This window comes from Aspergillus aculeatus (assembly GCF_001890905.1).
Source record: "Aspergillus aculeatus ATCC 16872 unplaced genomic scaffold ASPACscaffold_11, whole genome shotgun sequence".
In the NCBI taxonomy this organism is placed as follows: domain Eukaryota; kingdom Fungi; phylum Ascomycota; class Eurotiomycetes; order Eurotiales; family Aspergillaceae; genus Aspergillus; species Aspergillus aculeatus.
In genome coordinates, this window is record NW_017962986.1 from 137,980 (window position 1) to 157,293 (window position 19,314).

At 55.5% G+C, this 19,314-nt stretch overlaps 8 protein-coding genes across 8 annotated transcripts; 3 read left to right on the forward strand and 5 right to left on the reverse strand.

Moving 5' to 3' along the window:
- Nucleotides 1–147: 147 nt before the first annotated feature.
- Nucleotides 148–1,821, forward strand: ASPACDRAFT_61745 (Myb-like DNA-binding domain protein; the record flags this gene model as incomplete). The annotated part of the gene is made up of 1 exon (XM_020203697.1): nt 148–1,821. The coding sequence occupies one exon, from the start codon at nt 148–150 to the stop codon at nt 1,819–1,821; it is 1,674 nt and encodes a 557-aa protein (XP_020054553.1).
- Nucleotides 1,822–2,262: 441 nt separating this feature from the next.
- On the reverse strand, nt 2,263–3,787 carry ASPACDRAFT_31439 (putative cysteine synthase; the record flags this gene model as incomplete). The annotated part of the gene is made up of 5 exons (XM_020199815.1): nt 2,263–2,444; nt 2,504–3,129; nt 3,176–3,294; nt 3,350–3,409; nt 3,491–3,787. The coding sequence occupies 5 exons, from the start codon at nt 3,785–3,787 to the stop codon at nt 2,263–2,265; spliced, it is 1,284 nt and encodes a 427-aa protein (XP_020054554.1).
- Nucleotides 3,788–4,031: 244 nt separating this feature from the next.
- ASPACDRAFT_31590 (class I SAM-dependent methyltransferase) lies at nt 4,032–5,691 on the forward strand (the record flags this gene model as incomplete). Its single annotated transcript, XM_020199825.1, has 3 exons — nt 4,032–4,371; nt 4,450–5,420; nt 5,482–5,691. The coding sequence occupies 3 exons, from the start codon at nt 4,032–4,034 to the stop codon at nt 5,689–5,691; spliced, it is 1,521 nt and encodes a 506-aa protein (XP_020054555.1).
- Nucleotides 5,692–6,190: 499 nt separating this feature from the next.
- On the forward strand, nt 6,191–8,507 carry ASPACDRAFT_31105 (putative acetamidase; the record flags this gene model as incomplete). Its single annotated transcript, XM_020199784.1, has 7 exons — nt 6,191–6,710; nt 6,795–6,907; nt 6,997–7,220; nt 7,315–7,592; nt 7,691–7,869; nt 7,974–8,280; nt 8,395–8,507. 7 exons carry the CDS (start codon nt 6,191–6,193, stop codon nt 8,505–8,507), a joined length of 1,734 nt encoding a protein of 577 aa, XP_020054556.1.
- A 186-nt stretch (nt 8,508–8,693) lies between these two features.
- ASPACDRAFT_31503 (indolepyruvate decarboxylase family protein) lies at nt 8,694–10,671 on the reverse strand (the record flags this gene model as incomplete). Its single annotated transcript, XM_020199819.1, has 2 exons — nt 8,694–10,304; nt 10,441–10,671. The coding sequence occupies 2 exons, from the start codon at nt 10,669–10,671 to the stop codon at nt 8,694–8,696; spliced, it is 1,842 nt and encodes a 613-aa protein (XP_020054557.1).
- A 392-nt stretch (nt 10,672–11,063) lies between these two features.
- ASPACDRAFT_79772 (uncharacterized protein) lies at nt 11,064–13,502 on the reverse strand. Its single transcript, XM_020205489.1, has 2 exons — nt 13,216–13,502; nt 11,064–13,094 (listed from the first exon to the last, which is right to left on the reverse strand). The coding sequence occupies exons 1-2, from the start codon at nt 13,384–13,386 to the stop codon at nt 11,268–11,270; spliced, it is 1,998 nt and encodes a 665-aa protein (XP_020054558.1). The 5' UTR covers nt 13,387–13,502; the 3' UTR covers nt 11,064–11,267.
- A 224-nt stretch (nt 13,503–13,726) lies between these two features.
- Nucleotides 13,727–15,053, reverse strand: ASPACDRAFT_79774 (nucleic acid-binding protein). Its single transcript, XM_020205490.1, has 3 exons — nt 14,990–15,053; nt 14,399–14,923; nt 13,727–14,317 (listed from the first exon to the last, which is right to left on the reverse strand). Coding segments are annotated over exons 1-3 (978 nt in total). The 5' UTR covers nt 14,992–15,053; the 3' UTR covers nt 13,727–13,866.
- A 687-nt stretch (nt 15,054–15,740) lies between these two features.
- Nucleotides 15,741–18,635, reverse strand: ASPACDRAFT_53202 (uncharacterized protein; the record flags this gene model as incomplete). Its single annotated transcript, XM_020202711.1, has 7 exons — nt 15,741–16,028; nt 16,085–16,795; nt 16,846–17,622; nt 17,678–17,709; nt 17,764–17,986; nt 18,040–18,454; nt 18,511–18,635. The coding sequence occupies 7 exons, from the start codon at nt 18,633–18,635 to the stop codon at nt 15,741–15,743; spliced, it is 2,571 nt and encodes an 856-aa protein (XP_020054560.1).
- Between the last annotated feature and the right edge of the window lie 679 nt (nt 18,636–19,314).

The following is a 19,314-nucleotide window of genomic DNA, read 5'->3' on the forward strand; positions in this document are numbered from 1 at the left end:
TGAGCGGTGTCACTTCAAAGTCGCGACTGCACAAACCAAAACTCCTACATTCAGCGTCCCTGCTCCGCAGATTCAACACTCAACACTTCTTCTCATACTCTCCAAACTTTCGATAGCTTATACCAGCTTGCAACCTCCCTACACAAAATGGAGAGACCCACCAAGCGCGCCCGATTCGCATTACCAGTTGAACCCGAGGAAGACGGCGGGGAAGAAATCGACCTCCACGAAGCGCGGGCGCAGAACGACCAACGCCTGAAGTCCATATTCGAGGGCATTTTCGAGAAATACGGCCGGGACTTTACGGACGTGGGCGATGAGATTGATCTACAGACGGGCAAAATCATTGTGAATAATGGGCATATCCAAGAACTAGAGGCGGGGGAGGAGGAAGAAGCCGGAAATGATGACCCCCGTTCCACAACGACAAAACCAGATTGGCGGCAACTCGAGCAGGAGTGGTCTGTCGCGTCGGAGGAAGGAATCCTGCCTAAAAATCCTGGTCATTTGTCGGGTGAGGAGGAGGCCGCGGGATTCGATAATTATGAGGCTCCGGATGATGATCGCTCACGGCCTGTATCTCCCGTGCTGCCGTCGATCCAGGACCCGCAGGCTAGGTTGCGGATTCAGCACCACCCGGCGGCTGGGGATGAAGATGCTGGCAAACGTGACTCGAATCTACCTAGTCATGTGGATGACGACGACGATGGGGCTAGTGTGGACTCCTTGCTGGATAACACGCTACGCATCGAGAGCATCCGGGATCAATCCACCACCACCACCAAACTCGTGAGCGAAAAAGCAAAACCTGCGGCTGAATCAACCGCCCAATCACACAGCAACAGGCGCAGTGAGGCGGTGGAGGAGCTATGGCGGGTGCCTGAAATCGACGCGAGCTTCTCCACGCCGACATGGAACAGGTCACGTCCGGCGGCGTCCACTGTGAATCGCGTTCGCTCGCAGTCTCCACCGGGAGCTGGCTCCCTATGGTCATTGCCTGAGAAGTCGCGACGGGCTCCACGAAAGAGCCAGGCAGGGGCAACGATGAAAATCAAACCGCAGAGGAAAGTCACCCAGTCGAGCCCCGTGGTCTGCGACTGGTCCTTCGCAGAAACCCCCGAAGGAGACGAGTCCGACGACCCGTTGCAGGAAGACTATGAACCGTCGCCGACTCCTAAGCGGAGCATCCATGTCCGCGGAAAGACACCCGTGAAAGAACATCATACACCGCGTCAATTGAACTATCAATGCTCGGATTGCAAGCAGGTTTTCGTGCGCCACGGCTACATTACCCATCTCAGGGAGATTGCCTCCAGACCCTTCGACGGCCAACACGATCGGGCTGAGGTGACCCGCCGACTCGATACCCTGGCTAAAGAGCCCACTCCGAAGTCGAGGTCCAAGACTACCACATCTATCACACCAAACATTCTAACAGGTTCGCGCGCAAACGAACTAGTGGATGATAACTCTACTCCTACTAAGAAACGTGCTCGAAATGTCATCCAGCCCGATGAAGCGAGACTGATCATCACAATGAGACAAGTACAGGGGAAGAAATGGAACGAGATCCTCGACTGCCTTCCGCACACCAAACTGACCTCGCTTATCCAATGGAATCGCAATCACTGGAGTGATCGCCGGGCCAATCCACCGTCATTGTCCAAGCCTTGGTCGGAGACCGAGCGGGCCGTTCTAGACAAATTCAAAGAGCAACAGGGCCTCAGCTGGACCACGATCCGTGAAGGGCTACCTGGCCGACCACATGCTGAGATCGAATTCGAGTTGTTGCAGCTCTGGGCTGGCACCGATACACTGTGATGCTGTTCAGCAATCATAATGAATGGACGGCAGGCTTGATCGGTCCCGACGAATCGAATAGCAGATGAACCACAACTGAGTCAGGACCCCGATTCTGACATGCAGTCCGTCAGCGGGGCCGATCGGTCCTGGCACGTCAAGTTTCCAGATCCCGAGATTCGTGTCGTGACCCGCTAGGTCGGATGAAGCGAGCGATGGCGTTCTGCTATCATAGCACAACCGGATGAAATCGAGTAAATCTCCGACTATCGGATTGGGCGGCAGCTGAACAAATTCAACCCCCTGTCAGACACTAGCTGCAGTAACCATAAGTGGAAGTAGCTTTTTGGCCGCCGCCTCTCCAGGGGTCAACCCTTTCAATGCTCTTGCCGTGTCTTGGTCCTTCATTGTGAACCCCGGCTAATTTTCGTGGATCAATTGTGGGCTTGACATATCACGCGCTTACTCCTCATCCGTGGCATCCGTTGCATTTAACACATCTTCAAGCTTGGTATCAACCGCGCCCCCGACGTCTCCTGCCTTCGCCCAGAACCGTGAGAGATGGCGTGACCCTGAGTCGGACAGAACCGTCACAATTCTGTGGCCGGGGCCAAGCTTCATTGCTGTCTTGACGGCAGCGAAGCCTGTAGTAGGGTGGTTTAGCCACAATCCGGTGAACATAAGATCTTTGGGAAAGACTTACAGTTTACGGCACTGCTACTACCCACGAACAGACCGTCCTTCTCTACAAGCCATCTAGCCATTGCCAAGGCCTGTGCATCGGTCACCCGAACAGCGTCGTTGACCAGCTCCTTGCCCGCTTCGAAGTTAGCTGTCACTCGGTTGATCCCGATGCCCTCGACAATGGTGTCCACCTGTCTACGTCGCCTGGTGCCTTCTCTTTCTTTGAGGTCGAACATGACCCCGTAACGGACTCTGTTGTACAGCCCACTGCCTTGAGGATCGGCTAGGACTACACTGAGATTGGGGATGCGCGGCTTCAGGAAAAGTGCCACACCGGAGATGGTGCCACCTGTGCCCGCCCCAGCAATAAAGGCGTCCAATTTTCCGTTACACTGAGCATAAATCTCGGGCCCTGTGCCGTTGTAGTGGGCTCGCCAATTGGCTTCATTCTCGAACTGGTCCGCAAAGAATCCTCTCCCGCTGGCGGTGGAGGATGCAGTTTGGTCCTGGGCAAGCGAGCGTGCGCGATTGACGAAATTATCTTTCTCGACAATGGGGGCCGGTGGCACGCGGTCCACTATCGCCCCAAGCTTCAACAACAGATTCGACTTCTCAATAGCTTGGTCGGAAGGCATGCAGCTATGGCTGTGTCAGTATATGACTATGCGGTGGCTATCGACGTAATACGAACATATGGGCCAGGTAGCCCTTGGCTCGTGCCAAAGAGGCTAGGGAGATGCCCGTGGATCCAGAAGTGCCTTCGTAGATGGTGTCCCCGGAATGAGGTCTTAGGAATCCGTGCTCTTCAGCCTGTGTGGAGTGTGAGACATTTATCCCGGTATGTCATGGAAAGGACCTGCCATACAATTTGGATCATGCTCAGCGCGACCCGGTCTTTAGAGCTCTGGCCAGCTCCATTTAGAAACTAGAAACCAAGTCAGCAACTTCTTGAGCAACTTTGTCTTTCCCCAGACGTAGACCTGAGGTAGAGAGGCATATGACGTACTTCGGCCTTGCCTAATATCTCGCAGCCCGTTGCATCGGATAAGGATTTGATACGAAAGAGGGGGGTATTGCCGATGCAACCTTCAATGCCCTCAACAACGGCCGGTGGACCTGGTCTTGCGACGAGAGTCTCGGTGGAGAGCTCCTCGGAGTCTGCCGCGGGCTGGGATTGACGACAAGCTAGATATTCATGAATGCGCTGTTCTAACTCGGGGTACACCAGATCCTTGAATCCAATGGTAAGAAGGACACCTGCGACGAAGGCAGTGCCAATGTAGAGACGAGAATGATCATCCATAATCACGGAGAAGAGGGGGGTCCAGTCCAACAAATGGTGAAAGACGAGGGCGAGTTATTGCATTGATGGCGGGCGGAAGAAAAGCTTGGACCAACCGTTGCGCGACCGCCGCCTCTCCGCCTCGCCGTCTCTCCGTCCGTCTTCCATCTCGTCTCGTGCTCTCCCCGAGCTTTCTCTCTTGCTCCTCTTTTTCGACGGAGTGCATTGTGCTACCGCCCCACGAGCGATCATCTACCTCCTTCCCATGGACTCTCCAGTCCTCAATCAACTGCTTCGGCAGTTATTTCGACATCCCGCCTGTCAATCTTTCAAATCTACTCCTTCCCTCTCCGCGCGCCGACCCGGTTGCGTACGCCTGTCCCCATCCCATCCGCACCACCGTCAACAATGTCGACCCTTCCTCCGGAAAGTCTCCGCCAACAAGAAAGCCTCCAACGATGGCACGATCTGGAACGAGCGTCGCTTTATCACCAGAGACATCTCGGAGGAATTGCAGAAATACCCGATGGTCACGGCCAAAGAACTCCGTCATCACCGCGAGCGGCCGCGGCAGGTGAAGATGTGGGGACGGGAGTTCATCGATGGTAAGGAAAATCGTCGTCGTGATGGCTAGCTGCTGCAACTAGACGACCGCTAACATACTCGGGTGCTCTCTCTCACAGACAGTTTGTACAATCTCCAGTACGGCTACTTCTCCCAACATGCCACCATCTTCAGCCCCGGGGAGCCCTTCATCTTCAACGACATCGCCGATGGGCCCGCGTTTCACACCATGCTACAGAATCGTTACACGGAGTTCGAGGACCGGTTAGACGAAGCCGAGCCCGACGTCGCCCGCCAGCTGTGGCATACCCCGACGGAGCTCTTCCAACCCTACTACGGCGAGACGATTGCTCGGTACCTGGTGTCGAACTATAAACTGACGCTGTACCCGTACCACGATCTGATCATCTACGAGATGGGCGCCGGAAACGGCACGATGATGCGGAACGTGCTAGACTACATCCGCGAGGTGGACTACGAGGTCTACCAGCGGACGAAGTACAAGATCATCGAGATCTCGCCGGCGCTGGCGAGTCTGCAGCTGAAGAACCTGGTCGCCTCGGCCGAGTCGGCCGGCCATCGGGACCGCCTTGAAATCATCAACCGGTCAATCTTCGACTGGAACACCTACGTGCACTCGCCGTGCTTCTTCCTGGCGCTGGAGGTGTTCGACAACTTCTCCCACGACATCATCCGCTACGACCTCAAGACGGAACAGCCGCAGCAGGGCGGGGTCCTGATCGACGCGGACGGCGAGTTCCACGAATGGTACCGCGACTACCTGGACCCGGTGGCCGCGCGGTTCCTGCGCGTGCGGCAGGCGGCTGCCCGGCGCCCGTTCCCGTCGCCTCTGGGGCCGAAGTACATGCGGGCGCTGCGGTCGTACCTGCCGGCCGCGGGCCAATTCTCGCAGCCGGAGTACATCCCAACGCGGCTCATGCAGTTCTTCGACATCCTCAACAACTATTTCCCGGGCCACCGGCTGGTGGCGAGTGACTTCAGCTCGCTGCCGGACGCCGTGCGCGGGCTGAATGGACCGGTGGTGCAGACTCGATTCGAGCGGCGCACCATTCCTGTGACGACCCCTTATGTAAGTCTGGTCTTGAGATTTAGTCTGAAGTTTTGAGGAACGTTTTCTGACTGGCACGCAGGTCCAACAAGGATACTTCGATATCTTCTTCCCGACCGACTTCAATGTGATTGAGGACATGTACCGGGCGATCACCGGCAAGTTGACGCAGGTGGTGAGCCACGAAGACTTCATGCAGCGCTGGGCGTACATTGCAGACACGGAGACGCGGAACGGGGAGAATCCGATGCTGGCGTGGTACAAGAACGCCAGCATGCTGATGACTGTTTGAGTGAGGGTTGGGGTCAACTATGAGGTGTACGGTGTACGATAGAAGATACCAAGCATGGCCTACTATCTTATCTCGACGGCTATGGTATCCGGAACTCGGCAATCTGCAGATGATAGATAGCTGAATCTATTGAATGATTGGCGTGCTACCGTGGTTGAGGATACATTCTGACATACTCCGGAGTAGATAGCGATGATGCTGCCAGGGGTGGGGGAGTGCTGTACCCAATCCGATTGATCCATGATTATCTCCTATCTTTCATGACTGCGGAGTATTTGATGGTTGTGTATAGCATTCCACTGGCAGGTAAACTACCTTATAGACTTCTCCGCATGAACCCCGCTCCATTTCCATTGATTTCCCCTCGTTCCGAAACCATAACCATAAACTCCCCCACCACCCCAACTATACAACTCATACCCTTCACTTCACTTTACAACCCCAAACCTCCCAACCACCGACACAGACACAGACACAACAAGCAACAGCAAAAACAACAATGACCCAAACCACCCTCCTTCCATCTCCAACAACCCCCACAATCCCCACCTGGAAACCCACCGTCTACGCCAAACGCCAGGCCCAACTAGCCGCCATCCCCGAAGCCTGGCGTCTTTCCAACCCACCTCCCACCCCGACCACCACCGACCAAACCGAACCCCAACCCCGGCCCCAAGACCAAGAACAAGATACCCTAACCACCATCCGCACGAGCGGCATCCTCACCGCGCAAGAACTGGCCTGGACCGAGACCGCCGACACAACCGTGCTGCTCCAGGCCCTCGCGTCCGGGGAAATCACCTCCGTGCAGCTGACGACGGCCTTCTGCAAGCGCGCCGCCCTGGCGCAGCAGCTGACCAAATGCCTGACGGAGATTTTCTTCGACCGGGCGCTGGCGCGCGCGCGGTGGCTGGACGAGGAGTTTGCCCGCACGGGCGGGAGGACGCGGGGCCCGCTGCATGGGTTGCCGGTGTCGATCAAGGATCGGTTTGATCTGGAGGGGGTGGATACGACTGTTGGTTCGTTTTTCTTTTACTCCTTCGGGATGGGTTGGGAGCGAGGCTAATCGTTTATGCTGGGGGGGCTGTGATGTGTGGGTGAAGGCTGGGTAGGACTGATCAACAAACCGGCCAAAAAGTCTAGCTCGATTGCGCGGCTGCTGGAGTCGATGGGGGCGGTGTTGTATGTCAAGACGAATGTGCCGCAGTCGCTTATGGTATGTTGTTCTGTCCTTTCCTGGCACCAGGGTGGTTTGGGAGATGGTTGGAGATGGTTGGCTGATTTAGGGCTGGTTCTGCTGGAAAGATGTCCGACTCCTACAACCACGTCTTCGGACAGTCGATCAACGCCTTCAACAGCCGACTCATCTCCGGCGGGAGTTCCGGCGGCGAGGGGGCGTTGATTGGCACCCGGGGCAGTGTGCTGGGGATTGGGACGGATATCGGGGGCTCGATTCGCATCCCGGCTAACTTGCAGGGGTTGTATTCGGTTTGTCCGTCGAGGGGGAGGGTTCCCTGGGATTGTTCGTTGTATGTTTAGTTTTCTCCTCCGGAGGGGGTGGATATCTCTGGGGGGGGTACGTGTCGGGAATTGTTTAACTCTAACAGTCTGCAAAAAAAAAAGCATGCACCAACACTACATGGTGCCCCCCGTCGCCGGCCCGATGGCGCGCAGCCTCGCCTCGATCGAGCACTTCATGGCTACCCTGCTGGCCTCGGAGCCCTGGACCCTCGACCCGGGCTGCATCCCGATCCCCTGGCGCGCGGAGCTGGCCCAGACACCCGCCCACCGGAAACTGCGCGTGGCGATCATCCACGACGACGGGGTCGTCAAGCCGCAGCCGCCCATTGCGCGGGCGATGCGCGAGGTCGAGCGGAAGTTGGTGGATGCCGGGCATGAGGGTATGTCTTGCCTTTTCCCTTCCATTCACTTCAACCTAGATGTTCAAGCCCGTACACACCACCCGGTCTCATACTAACCAATTCTCACTCGGGGAAAGTAATCCCCTGGCCCGCCACCGCCCTCCACAAAGAAGGCACCGCCCTCTGGACGAAAGCCATCCTGGCCGACGGCGGCCAACACTGTCGGTACCTGTGCGACATTGTCGGGGAGCCGTTGATCGAGGGGATGGTCGTGGGGACGTCGGAGGATGAGTTGTCGGTGGAGGAGAGGGAGAAGGTAGTTCCCCTGTTCCTGTTCCTGTTCCTGTTCCTGTTTCTGTTCCATCACCTCACCTATCAACCCTTCCCCCCATCATACACAGGTAGTAACGAGAGGCCCAGCTCGAAGAAACAAAATACACCTACCAAGAAACCTACCTATCGCACTGGACGACCAGCGGTATCGACGCCCTCCTCATGCCCGTGACGCCCTGGGTCGGCTACCGGCCCAAATCCTGGGTCGTCAGCGCCCAGTGGCTCGGGTACACGGCGCTGTGGAATTTGTTGGATTACGCCGCGGTCACGGTGCCGGTGACCTGTGCGGATGCGGGGGTGGATCATCCAGAGAGTAACAGCGATAGCGAGATCAACCGGGCATGGCGCGAGCATGTGCCCCGCAATGAGTCGGATCGGTTTAATTATTTGCAGTGTTGGTTTTCCTTTCCCTTTCGTTCTCTTGGTTCCTTTGGGAGGCTGGTGTTGGGGGAGGGACTTGGGGGAGGGAGGGTTAGGGTTGGAGCTGGGCTAACATCATTTCTGGCAGACGATATCGATCTGGTCAAGGATATGCCAGTTACGGTGCAGGTGGTTGGGGGTAAGTTCGGGGAGGAGAAGGCGGTTGCTGTGGCTAAGGTTTTGGATGAGCTTTTGAGGTAGATTTCTCTTTCTTGGGGGGGAGGCATTGGGTATATGAAGTTGTATATCAACCTACATACATATAAATACTATGGCTATGCGGAACTCAAATCACAGGTAATGGTAATAAAGAATAGCATGGCGAGATACTGCTAATGTGAGACATTATACAAACTATACGTAACTGTTATATACTCCGAGCGCAACCTAAAGTTTCGCCTGCGGCTCCGGCTCACGCTCACGCTCACCATTATTCTGCCACGCAAAACCAATCTTCTTGCCAATCCCCGGCTCGACAATGACATTCACCACCGTGACCTGCTCGCTCGCGAACCCCTGCCGCGTGGCCGCGACCAGCTCCTCCTCCGTCCGCACAAAGAACCCCCGGCCGCCGCACATGGTCGCCAACATCTCATACCGGGTCTCATACAGCAGACTGGTCGACCGCAGGCCCCGCGTCCCCTCCCCGCTCGCCTTGGTATCATTCCGCGCCGTCTGATCCTGCAGCGTCGTCCACTCAGCCGCCGAGGTCGTGTCCCCGTGGTAGATGCCCGAGTTGTTGACCACGAAGATCAGCGCGGGGATGCGGTACCGCGCCAGGGTCTCGATCTCCATGGCGCTGAACCCGAAGGCGCTGTCGCCTTCGAAGGCGACGATTTTCTTCGGCTTCGACGGGGAGGAAGCTCCTGATGCTGCCCCGGGCATCGCGTTGTACGCTTCGTGCGCCGCGGCGATATACCCCATCCCCACGCCCATTGTCGCGTAGGTCCCTGCGTCCAGTCGCTGGCGCGGGTGGTCGACGCTGAAGATGGACCGCGAGATGTCCATCGTGTTCGCGCCCTCGGACACATACACCGCGTCGCTGCCTGCCTTGTGAGTCAGCTCGTCCAGCGTCGACTTGATCAGGTGGAAGGCCCGCTGGTACGTCATCGGGGCATCCTTCGGGGTCGGGCGGTTGGCCGCCTGGGCCGCGGTCTGTGTATTCTTCTTGATCGATGCATCCAGCACGTCCAGGAAGGTCTTGTCAGAGGCACCACCAGCACCAGCGACCGGAGCATAGCGCCAATTCGCCAAGGCGGCGACCAGCTGGTCCACGACCAAGGAGATGTCGCCGACGATGCCCAGCTCCGCGGCGCCGGCGTTGCGCCCGATCTCCTCGGCACACAGATCGACCTGGATGATCTTGGCCGTGGGGGACCACTTGGGCGCCTCGCCGAAGTGGAGGATCCAGTTGAGGCGGGCGCCGAGCACGAGCACCACGTCCGCGTGCTTCAGCGCCGCGCTGCGGGCGCTCGACACGTTGCGCGCGTGCGAGTCCGGCAACACCCCCTTGCCCATTGGGGTCGGGAGGAACGGGAGCCCCGTGCGGTCGACGAGCTGGCGCAGCTGGGCCTCGGCCCGCGCGTACGCGGCCCCCTTGCCCACCACCAGCAGCGGCGCCTGGGCCGTCTTCAGCAGCTGCGCCGCCTTGAGGATCAGCGCCGGGTCGCCGCTGGCCTTGGGCGGCGCGGGCACCCGCAGGGTCTCCGGTGGAGGCAGCAGCAGCCGCTGGTGGTCCGCCGCAGCGCGACCCTGAATGATGTCGGCGGGCAGGTCGACGAAGGTCGGGCCCGGACGACCGTACCAGCAGGTCCGGTAGGCGTTCTTCACCGCCCCCGGGATGAAGTCGAGCGAGGAGGCGCGCACCGCCAGCTTGGTGTGCGGCGTCAGGAAGGAGATGGCGTCGAGTTCCTGGAAGGCGCCCTTGGTGATTGCGGTGGTCTCGGCCGAACCGGCCAGCACCAGTAAGGGGAAGTTGTTGGCGGTTGCATTGCCTATCTATTTTGGGGGAATCGGCTTTAGTTAGCACGAGAGGATAGATAGGTATGAATTCAATAAAGCCAAGGAGACACATCACGTAGATAGCAGCACCCAGAGATGGAAAACAACTCACCCCGGCCAAAGTATGGAGAACGCCCGGTCCTCCCACGACGAGACAGACACCGGGTCGTCCGGTCATGTATCCATAAACACTGGCGGCATAGCTGCAAGCCTGCTCGTTGCGGAAGGCCACGAATCGAATGCCCAGATTGATGGCCTCCTCGGCAATCTCCACGACGGGGATGCCGACTATACCAAAGATCACGGTGACGCCGAGATCGCGCAGCGTCCGGGCGATGATCTGGGCACCGGTGACAGCAGCCATTGTTTTTTTGGGTTTTTGGGGGGGGGGAGTGTGATTAAGAGCTTGGCAGCTTGGCAGGATAGATTTTAATTAATATAGGGCTGAATTGTTAGCAGTGAGTAAAAAGAAAAAAGGACAAGTGACTGGCTGCTCAGCAGTCCCAGGGGAAAAGTTGGGGTTGGGGGGTGTGGGGAAAGATAGGCAGCTGCGAAGTGAAGTTGTACGTACGAGTAACAATGGAACTAAATGGCCGAGGCACAACCATCCATCCATCCATCCATTCATTCTCTCATTCATCGGCATGACGCAACAGCAACAGCCGGTTTCATGCCCGAGGCAGCCATACTTCAACACTTAGCATGATTATTTCGATTTAAGTCGGTATACTCTCTATAGAGGAGATCAAATCTCATGCATTCTTGATTATCTTCTGCAGCCGCACAATCTTGTATTGTATAGTCTCAAATGTTGTTGCTCTGCTGCTCTGCTGCTATGCTGCCATGCTGCTACAATTGGTATCTCATCTACCCCCATCACCTCATTTCAAAAGGAACATACATACATGAATAAATCTGATCAAATTCAAACTCTCTATGCTTCCTGCCAGCAGAACCGCTCTAGAACTCGAATTCCTTCCGGAACACGTTGACGTCCATCCCGGCCACGACTTGATCGGCCAGGTCCCGCCGTCCCATCTGGCTGAACACCCGCCGCAGCGTGTCGTACAGGTTGGTGCTTTGGTTCTGGCTGACATGGAGCATGCGTTCCAGCTGTTCGTCGGCGATGCCTCCCTCGCCGCCGATGATCTCGCGCGCCCGTTCCCGACCCTCTTGCTCGACGACCCGGTGCATCGACAAAGCGCCCAGGAGGTGCTGCGCGGCCTCCGGGTAGCAGCCAATGTTGATGCAGGAAACGCCCAGGTTGTAGCGAGCCCGGACGAAGTTGGGGTTGATGTTCAGCGCCTGCTCGTACGCCTCGATGGCCTCCTCGGACCGACCGGAGTTGGCCAGCGTGGCACCGAGACGGTTCCAGAGTAGATGCAGCTGCTCCTGCTGGTTGGTAGTTCCAGACTCCGTCGAGGCCAGCGCAGCCGAGAAGCAGTCGACTGCCTTGTCGTACTCTTCTGCGCAGTAGAACAGGACACCCAGACCCACCTGCACGTCCGGGTCCATCTGCTCACCCGACGGAGACAGTTGAGCAGCCTGGATGAAGAGATCGGTGACCCGGTCATGGAGCAGCTGACGATCCGTGAACCCAAGGTCAGCGTCTTCGGATACATCCTTGGGATTGATAATCTGCGGGTATTTGACGGAGAGCCAGCGCTCCAAAGTACGGTAGGCGGTAGAATCGTAGCCCTCATTTGTGTAAGAGACGGCCAGACCCATGAGCGCATCCAAGTTGCCAGCATCGATCTTCAGGGCTTGCTCCAGAGCTCGAATCGCGGGCAGTTCTTTCTCGTTCTGGGCCTGCGCGGTCCCCAACATCGTCCAAGCCTGTACGTGCTGTGGGTCCTTCTGGACCGCCGCCTCGAAGGCCAGCGCAGCCAGAGACAAGTTGCCACCCTCCCTCATAATCTTGACACCTTCTTCGAATGGGTTGTTGACATTCTGGAAAACATTGTCTTCCTCGAACAGGTACTCGCCTAGTTGCGGGTTGCGGAACCGCGTGTTGAGGGTCTCGAATCCATCCCAGTCACCCATATCGCCCATGTGAAGGTTCTCGTCGATGTTGAAATCGGTCTCACCGTCCGCCAGTTTCCTAGTTACTGCCGCCTCAGCTTGAACTCTTTGCCACACGTTCTCAAACGCATCGAAACTCTCCTCATTGGCGGTAGTAGTGGTGGTGGAGGTGGTGGTGGGGACTGACCTGTCCAGCTCATTCAGCTCTGCCTCCATGGCTGCGTTGGCCGCATCGTCCAGCGTCTGGGTATCCGCCGTCTCCATCTCCGCGAACTGCGCCTCCCAGTTCTCGTCATCGAGCTCCACCATCCGCCCCTTGCCTTTGTCCTGCGTGACGGCCTCGGCCGGTTGCTGCTGCTGCTGGTGCATGGCCATCGGGCCGAAGTTCTGATGCATCATCCCCATACCCCCCATGCCCATGTAGCCCATAGGGCGCTGGTAACCAGCCAGCATCGGGGACGGGGCGGAGGCGACGGAGGGGTGAGCCGCCTGGGGCATGCCAGTTCGACTCTGTTGTTGGAATCGGGCGAATTCGGCCGGGTTGAATCCCGCGGGAGCGTTCATCATCGGACCTTGGGACCCATTGAAGGCGGCCTCCATCCGTGCATGCTCACCGGCATCGAACTCCGCCGCCCAGCCCGGAGATCCTGTCCGCGGGGGTGCGTTCTGAAACTGGTCCAGTTCACGTCTGAGTTGTTCCATCGCGAAGGGCTGAGGGCTAGCGCCCGGTAGTTGGCCGGGTTGTTGAGAAAATTCGTCCATCATCTAACACATTCGAAATAACGATCATTAGTTGAATGGGAACCACCGCAGTGGGCCACGCCCTCTTCCCCGCGGGGAGGCTGAGGAGAGGGTGGGGTGTGTTTGAAAACATGGAGATACCTACCTGATCTTGACCACCCATCATTCCTCTAGACCGCATGCCTTCCTGCATGCCTCCCGGACCGCGTCCGACGAGGCGATCACGTTGCAGGGACTTGTCATCTTGAACATGCTTTGTAAACTGCGTCAGCGGGTTTCCGGCTGTAGAGCACTCGGCGCCACCAAGGAACGACATGTTGTGGTAATATGTGCAGCGACCGCGCTATTCAGTCCTCACGTAGAATAGTTCATATGTTTTGAAAATAGGACAAGGGAGAACCAGTGGTAGAAGAGAGAGGGAGGGGGGAGAGATAAGACGGCGAGAGAGAGAGAGAGAGAGAAGAGAGAGAGAGAGAGAGTGGGGAGAGGAACAAGTGAGGAGACTCGCCCCGAGATGGCTCTCTAAGCACAGAGACGTGGGGTTTCGGCGCGGCTTCGCTGCCGACCGGCGGAAAGATACCGAGGCTCCCCGGAAGTCACGTGTGTCCTACTATTTACTTAGTTTCCATCTGTCTAAGCCTACGTGGTATGTACGGACCAGGAAGTGATGAATGGAATGGACTGTACGACATAATTATGTAATATACATGATAAGGATGAACTTGATATACACTCAAGACTGTTACACCTCAATGTAGGCCAAGTGGAGTGAGTATCTGGGACAACGACGCAACCCCTACTCCTGCTGCTCCGGCTGCTCCTGCTGCTGCTCGTGCTGGCGCGAGTTAGGGTTGTTGATGCCCTTGTGCTTGGAGCTGTAGTCCAGGCGCAACTTCTTTCCATAGGGCATCTTCTGGCTGAGGGCCTCCATGGCATTGCGCGCACTCTCGAGGTCAACGAAGTCGGCGTGGGCGAAACCACGGGGCTGTCCGGTGCGGCGGTCAATAGCCACGCGCACGTCGATGACGTTGACCACATCGCTGAACAGATCGTTGAGATCACGGTCGGTCATCTCGAAGGGCAGGTTGCCGATGTAGAGCGACTTCGAAGGGGGCGACACCTTGTGCTTCTTCATGCCGTTCTGCGCGAACATGACGCTGATACGACGTCCCTCGTAGATCTGCAGGTGCATCTCTTCGATGGCACGCTGAGCCGACTCGATCGATTCGAAATCCACATAACCGAATCTAAGTGAAAAGACAACCCCAAAGTCAGAATATGCACACGCGGCAATGTTTGAGATTCAGGACGAGAACTTGTGCGCTTACCCCTTGCTGATTCCCCGCTGGTCATGGATGAGGTGCACTCTCTGCACCTCTCCGAACTTCATGAAGAATCGTCTGAGATCATCGCTCGTGACGTCGTAGAAAAGGTTTCCAATGAAAATGGTGGTCTTCGGCTCTGGCTCCTCCCTGGCGATGTTTGATCTGTATCTGCGGACCCCAGATTCGCCATTGCCAGAGTTATCCCGCTGGTAGAAACGTTGTCTCCGGGCTTCCGGAGCGAAAGGCTCCTCGGCCTGCTCAGAAAAATTCTCCTTCTGATCGGCGTACTGCGAAACAGCCTCGACGATGCTCTCGTTGCTGGTCTCGGGAGACTGCTCGTTGGTGCTGGGAGCTACGGGCTTGTTCTGAGCATCATCGCTGTTCCACCGGCTTTGAAGCTGAGACTGGACAGGTCTGCTGGCGAAAGCAAGGCGCAAAGGGCTGTTCGCGTTGGAGCGCGGTACAGAGCGAATCGCGACTCTGCTAGGAGCAATCAACAGCCGAGAGGCTGCCTGGCGGAAGCAATACCTGCATGAATCCAATCCTGTTAGACGAATACTACCAATGGCAAAAGGCAGTGATAGCCGGACTCACATTTTTGTGTTTGAAAAATGAATCAAATTTTGAAAAAAAGGATGGAAAAGAATGAAGTTTTCTCAACCCAAAGAATTTGTGGCAAGGCGATGCTTCGGGGAATTCAGCAACGAAAACTTCCCTTATCAGTTAGTCACGTGATGTGATATCAGCAGACCATGCCTAATGTGTAATCGACCATTGGAGTCGCTGCGCCGGAATGCATGTTGCCCGTGGCTCCAGTATCTCCTGAAATGCATGCTACATAAATAATAGCTATAAATGAAGGAAATATCCCGAATAGACCTGAACATAGTCGGAGGAAAGACCTCTAAGTTCTGTGTTTGCCTCTGTTCTTGCGAGTTCAATAGAGTACGATACACTAAAACCTGCAGACGAGCATGAGCTACCGTCAACAACTAAGGACTCCAATATAGAGTGTAGATGACTAGTATTTGCATGACCTATCGTGACGTGTCTTTGTGTAATATACATCCAATTCTCAATCGAATATCCATGTTGATTCAATCATAGAGCACGATTATGATTATAGCTGTAGAAACCAACTAGAAAGAGCCCAGCCCAGCCTTTGAATCCAACCGCGTCCTATTCGCCATCCTGTGAAGCTGAAGATTAGTCCTGCAGAGCTTTTAGCACGACACAAATACAATTCATATAAATTGAAATCCAGATTCCCGACCAACTTTTGATTCATTAAATGTAGTCAGGTCCTAGAAAGGCAGACACGAAGGAACTTGAACAACATCGTTGCTTAGGTCCCCGGACCGCTACTTGGATTGTTGAGAGGAGATGGGTTGACAGAATAGCCTGCCGTCGACATGCCAACATTGCTGCCCTCATAGCTGTTAGCATCAGGGGAGAATATGTTCGGGCCACGAGGCATAGAACGCATGCGGTCAGGACCGCTGTTTTGTGTGGCTGGCAATTGTGCTGAAGACAGAGGACTTTGACCCGGTTGCTGCTGTTGCATGTCTCCCGATGGCCACCATTGTGGAGGTATATCCATCGCTGAACTCTGAATATAGGTATCCCAAGCGTCCTATGATTGTGATCAGCCATGAATTCTTTTTCCAAGAGATTGGTGGGTTAGCCTACCCAGTCCAGGTTCAACTGCATGTCGGGCACCTGCCCAAACATCGCGCTGAACGGTGAAGGTGCCCCCGGAATCTCTGCCGCGTTTGCAAAACCACTTTGCATGGGCATTTGCGTGTCTGCCATCTTGTATACAGGGTCGTTGAGCGTCGATTGGCTCGAAGCCATAGGACTCATTCCACTGCTCAGGAGCCCCAATGTCATTGCGGCGCTTTGTTTCTCATCCTGTGGCTCAAAGGCCGGCGCAGGCGCGGTATTACTTTCTGAAAATCCCAAATTCAGCTTGGCAAGCATTACTCCCAGAGCTCCGGCAGCTTTCCATGCATCGATAGTCTCATCGCGAAGCTCGTCCCAGATTTCTCGGGTTCGTTGGAGCGCAGCCACCATCTCATCCCGACGTTCCTTAGTCCAGGAGTAAGGATCACTAGAGGTTCGACCCGATGCCTGGAGTTGCTGTCCATGATAGAGGTCAAGGCAAAGAATGGTTGCAGCGAGCAAATAGTCGGAAGAGCCAAGTGAGGTTAGCTTGTTGTATCTGCTGCGTAGACGACCTGTGGGCCGAGTCTCGTCATGAAGCATGGACTGAAATCGCAACAGCTCCATTGCAGAGTCCAGGCAGGTCCGCCTCGAGTAACTAAATCGAGGGTTCTCACGTGCTCGTACAAGGTATTGTCGATGAAGCACGCATTGTGCTTTGTGATACACGCTCGCAACCTAGAAATGGTCAATGCTGCACAGAACATCTCAACGAGGACAGAACTTACCGCAAATCGTGACATGATCAAGTTTGGAGAGTCCAATGGGCAATCTTCGATAGGACGCACGAGTAGGTGCTCCGGGATCAGATCGCGAGCTTGACGAAGCTCCGCATCAAGCTCCATCACCTTGTCATAAGACGTTGCAGTCTGACAACGTGAAGTATGCTCGCTGACATGGCCGAAAGTGTACGTCAGCCGCGCTTTAGCAATCAAGAACGATATCGGCGTCGGTTCATTTGCTGGACGGGAAGGCGGAAGTTCTTGACAATTCTCATCAAAGTCGTCATCATACAGATTTCGAGGGAGCTCAGTATCACTGTCAGTGGAACGGATCATGCTGGGCAACCCCACTTGAGAGGAGAACAATAGGTCCGCCTGCCGTACAAAGGTCCACACGCGACGCCGCATTTCTCCTTGAAACGGTGTAATGTTTGGGAACATCTTGGAGTCTCGATGGTAGCCCATCCTCATAGCCAGGCGCGCGATCACTCCCACGAGAACCCACACCGACACATCTGCTTCCCTGGTTTGACAGAAGTCACCATGAAGATGGAAGATTAAACTTTCAATGACGTACGGATATGGTTTAGTATAATCAGCCAGCGTAAGACACTGGGCCACGAGGTTTCTGAAGGTTCCAGCCATGTCCAGGGACTTGCCCCGAAATTCCGGGGGTTCGTCTCCATTGCGATGGTACGAGAGCATGGCTAGTCGCATCATGGCAAACAGCATGCCAATCCATATCGTGCAAGTCTGAGAAGGATCTTCCCAATGTTTGTTATACTAGGTGAATTAGCGATACGGTTTTAGTATAGGGTGATGAAAAGATGAGTCTTACCTGTGTCTGAAAAGTGGGCCCATGAAGAATGTCTACTTCGAAGTGAGTACTGACATAAGGTATAAGCAAAAGGCCGTCTGACTTACGTGTTGATGGGTCATAGCAGCTGAAATAGCGCGCGATCAGCATATCGGTCGTATATTTAGACGGGAAGGAAGACATGATTTCCGCCCGAGTCGCGGGTTTCATTGCCCCAAAGAGTAGAGCGGAACCTTGGACGTCAGTCGGGAGTTGGGTTGTCTTCAGCTTCTCCGTCTGCTCCTCGTATTGCTTCTTGTGAGTGTGGAAATAATTTCGCACTTCCGCAATCTGAAGCAGGCGTTAATCGCTGGCGATAGCTCTGGTGCGCGCAGGCAACTTACATCGCTGAGGACCGATGCCCAATGTACCTCACTGATATAATAGGACTTGTTGTTGTCAAACTTCATGATTCCAAACGACTTGGTGACCTGCTCGGTATCACTGTCCTCAGGGCCGCCGGGGGTTTCATCTTCCACATCGATATCGACCGTGTTCGGTACAGACCCCGTGCTGCTGCTATTGCCGGAAATCGCAGCCATGGCCGCTGCGGGTCCTGCAGACTGGGAACCATTAGTCATGAGCGATAGGACGAGGCTCTCAAGTCGATCAATCCTATTCTGCATATCATCTGGAGAGCTCGCAGCTGACGGCTGCGACACATTCTTTTTTCGCGCACTTGCTTGAGCGTATGAGCACGAAGTCGCATCACCCCGCTTGATGCAGTTTTCGCAGGGATGGGCACGGTTGCATTTCAGCCTGATGACTCCACTGTTAGCACAAATGGAAAGGTGGCCAGCGAGGCAGGTGCTTACTTTCGATGCCGACATGGCGCACATGAGAGGGGAACTCGATTTCTCTTCCTGATGACTCTGAATTGTCCTTCTGGGGAGAATGCGCCAGCGCTCGACGAGGTTGTGGATGGGGGTGTCGGAGACATATTGAGCTATATTATAACAATCACCTGAGAAACAGTGCTTGCGAGAGTAGCTCGGACGAAAAATGCGGGGGGAGAAAGAATGGCCTGCCCAGAGACGACTATTGAACCTGCTGGGTATCGCGTAGGATTTCGGCGCCAATATGTCTGAAGGGATCTGGTCCGGACACTGTAGAGGTTGGAAGTCTGTCCGGTCGACGGCGCAAGTTGTCAATGAATGTGATGGACAATATGACAAGACTCAAGTAATCGGCGCGCAGCCCTCTGAAAGTCTGCGAGCGTAACCAGAACCCGCCCTGTTTATCAAGAACCCGTATTGCACAACAATAATCGATCCAGCGGTTTGATCGCGATAGTTGCGCTGAACGCGATCGAGCAGGCTTAATGGTACGATCGAGGGGCGCGCGGCGATGGGCGACCGAAGAAGACCGCTGTCCGTCGGGGTTGAACAGATTTGGAAGACACGGGCTAGTGTTGACTCGACCTTGAAAACAACGGCACAAAGGATCACGTTGCACACGGATCGAAACGAAAAGAAAAGAAAGTGCCGAACAACAAGACGAGGAGGAGGCAGAGAAGAGATCCAATGAGGGGCACGATCGGCGAACTGCCTTTGCGGGTCGAACTTGGGAGAATTAAAGGCAAGCAGCCGGTCAAGCCGGGCTTATCGAGTTTAAGAATA

What these genes read in the sequence shown, in the direction of transcription:
- ASPACDRAFT_79772 (XM_020205489.1), bottom strand. Translation starts at nt 13,386, where the DNA reads ATGTCGTTCCTTGGTGGCGCCGAGTGCTCTACAGCCGGAAACCCGCTG. An exon ending in TGATGGGTGGTCAAGATCAG is followed by an intron (nt 13,095 to 13,215) that starts GTAGGTATCTCC and finishes CGAATGTGTTAG; the next exon opens with ATGATGGACGAATTTTCTCA.
- ASPACDRAFT_79774 (XM_020205490.1), bottom strand. An exon ending in CAGCGGGGAATCAGCAAGGG is followed by an intron (nt 14,318 to 14,398) that starts GTAAGCGCACAA and finishes CTTTTCACTTAG; the next exon opens with ATTCGGTTATGTGGATTTCG.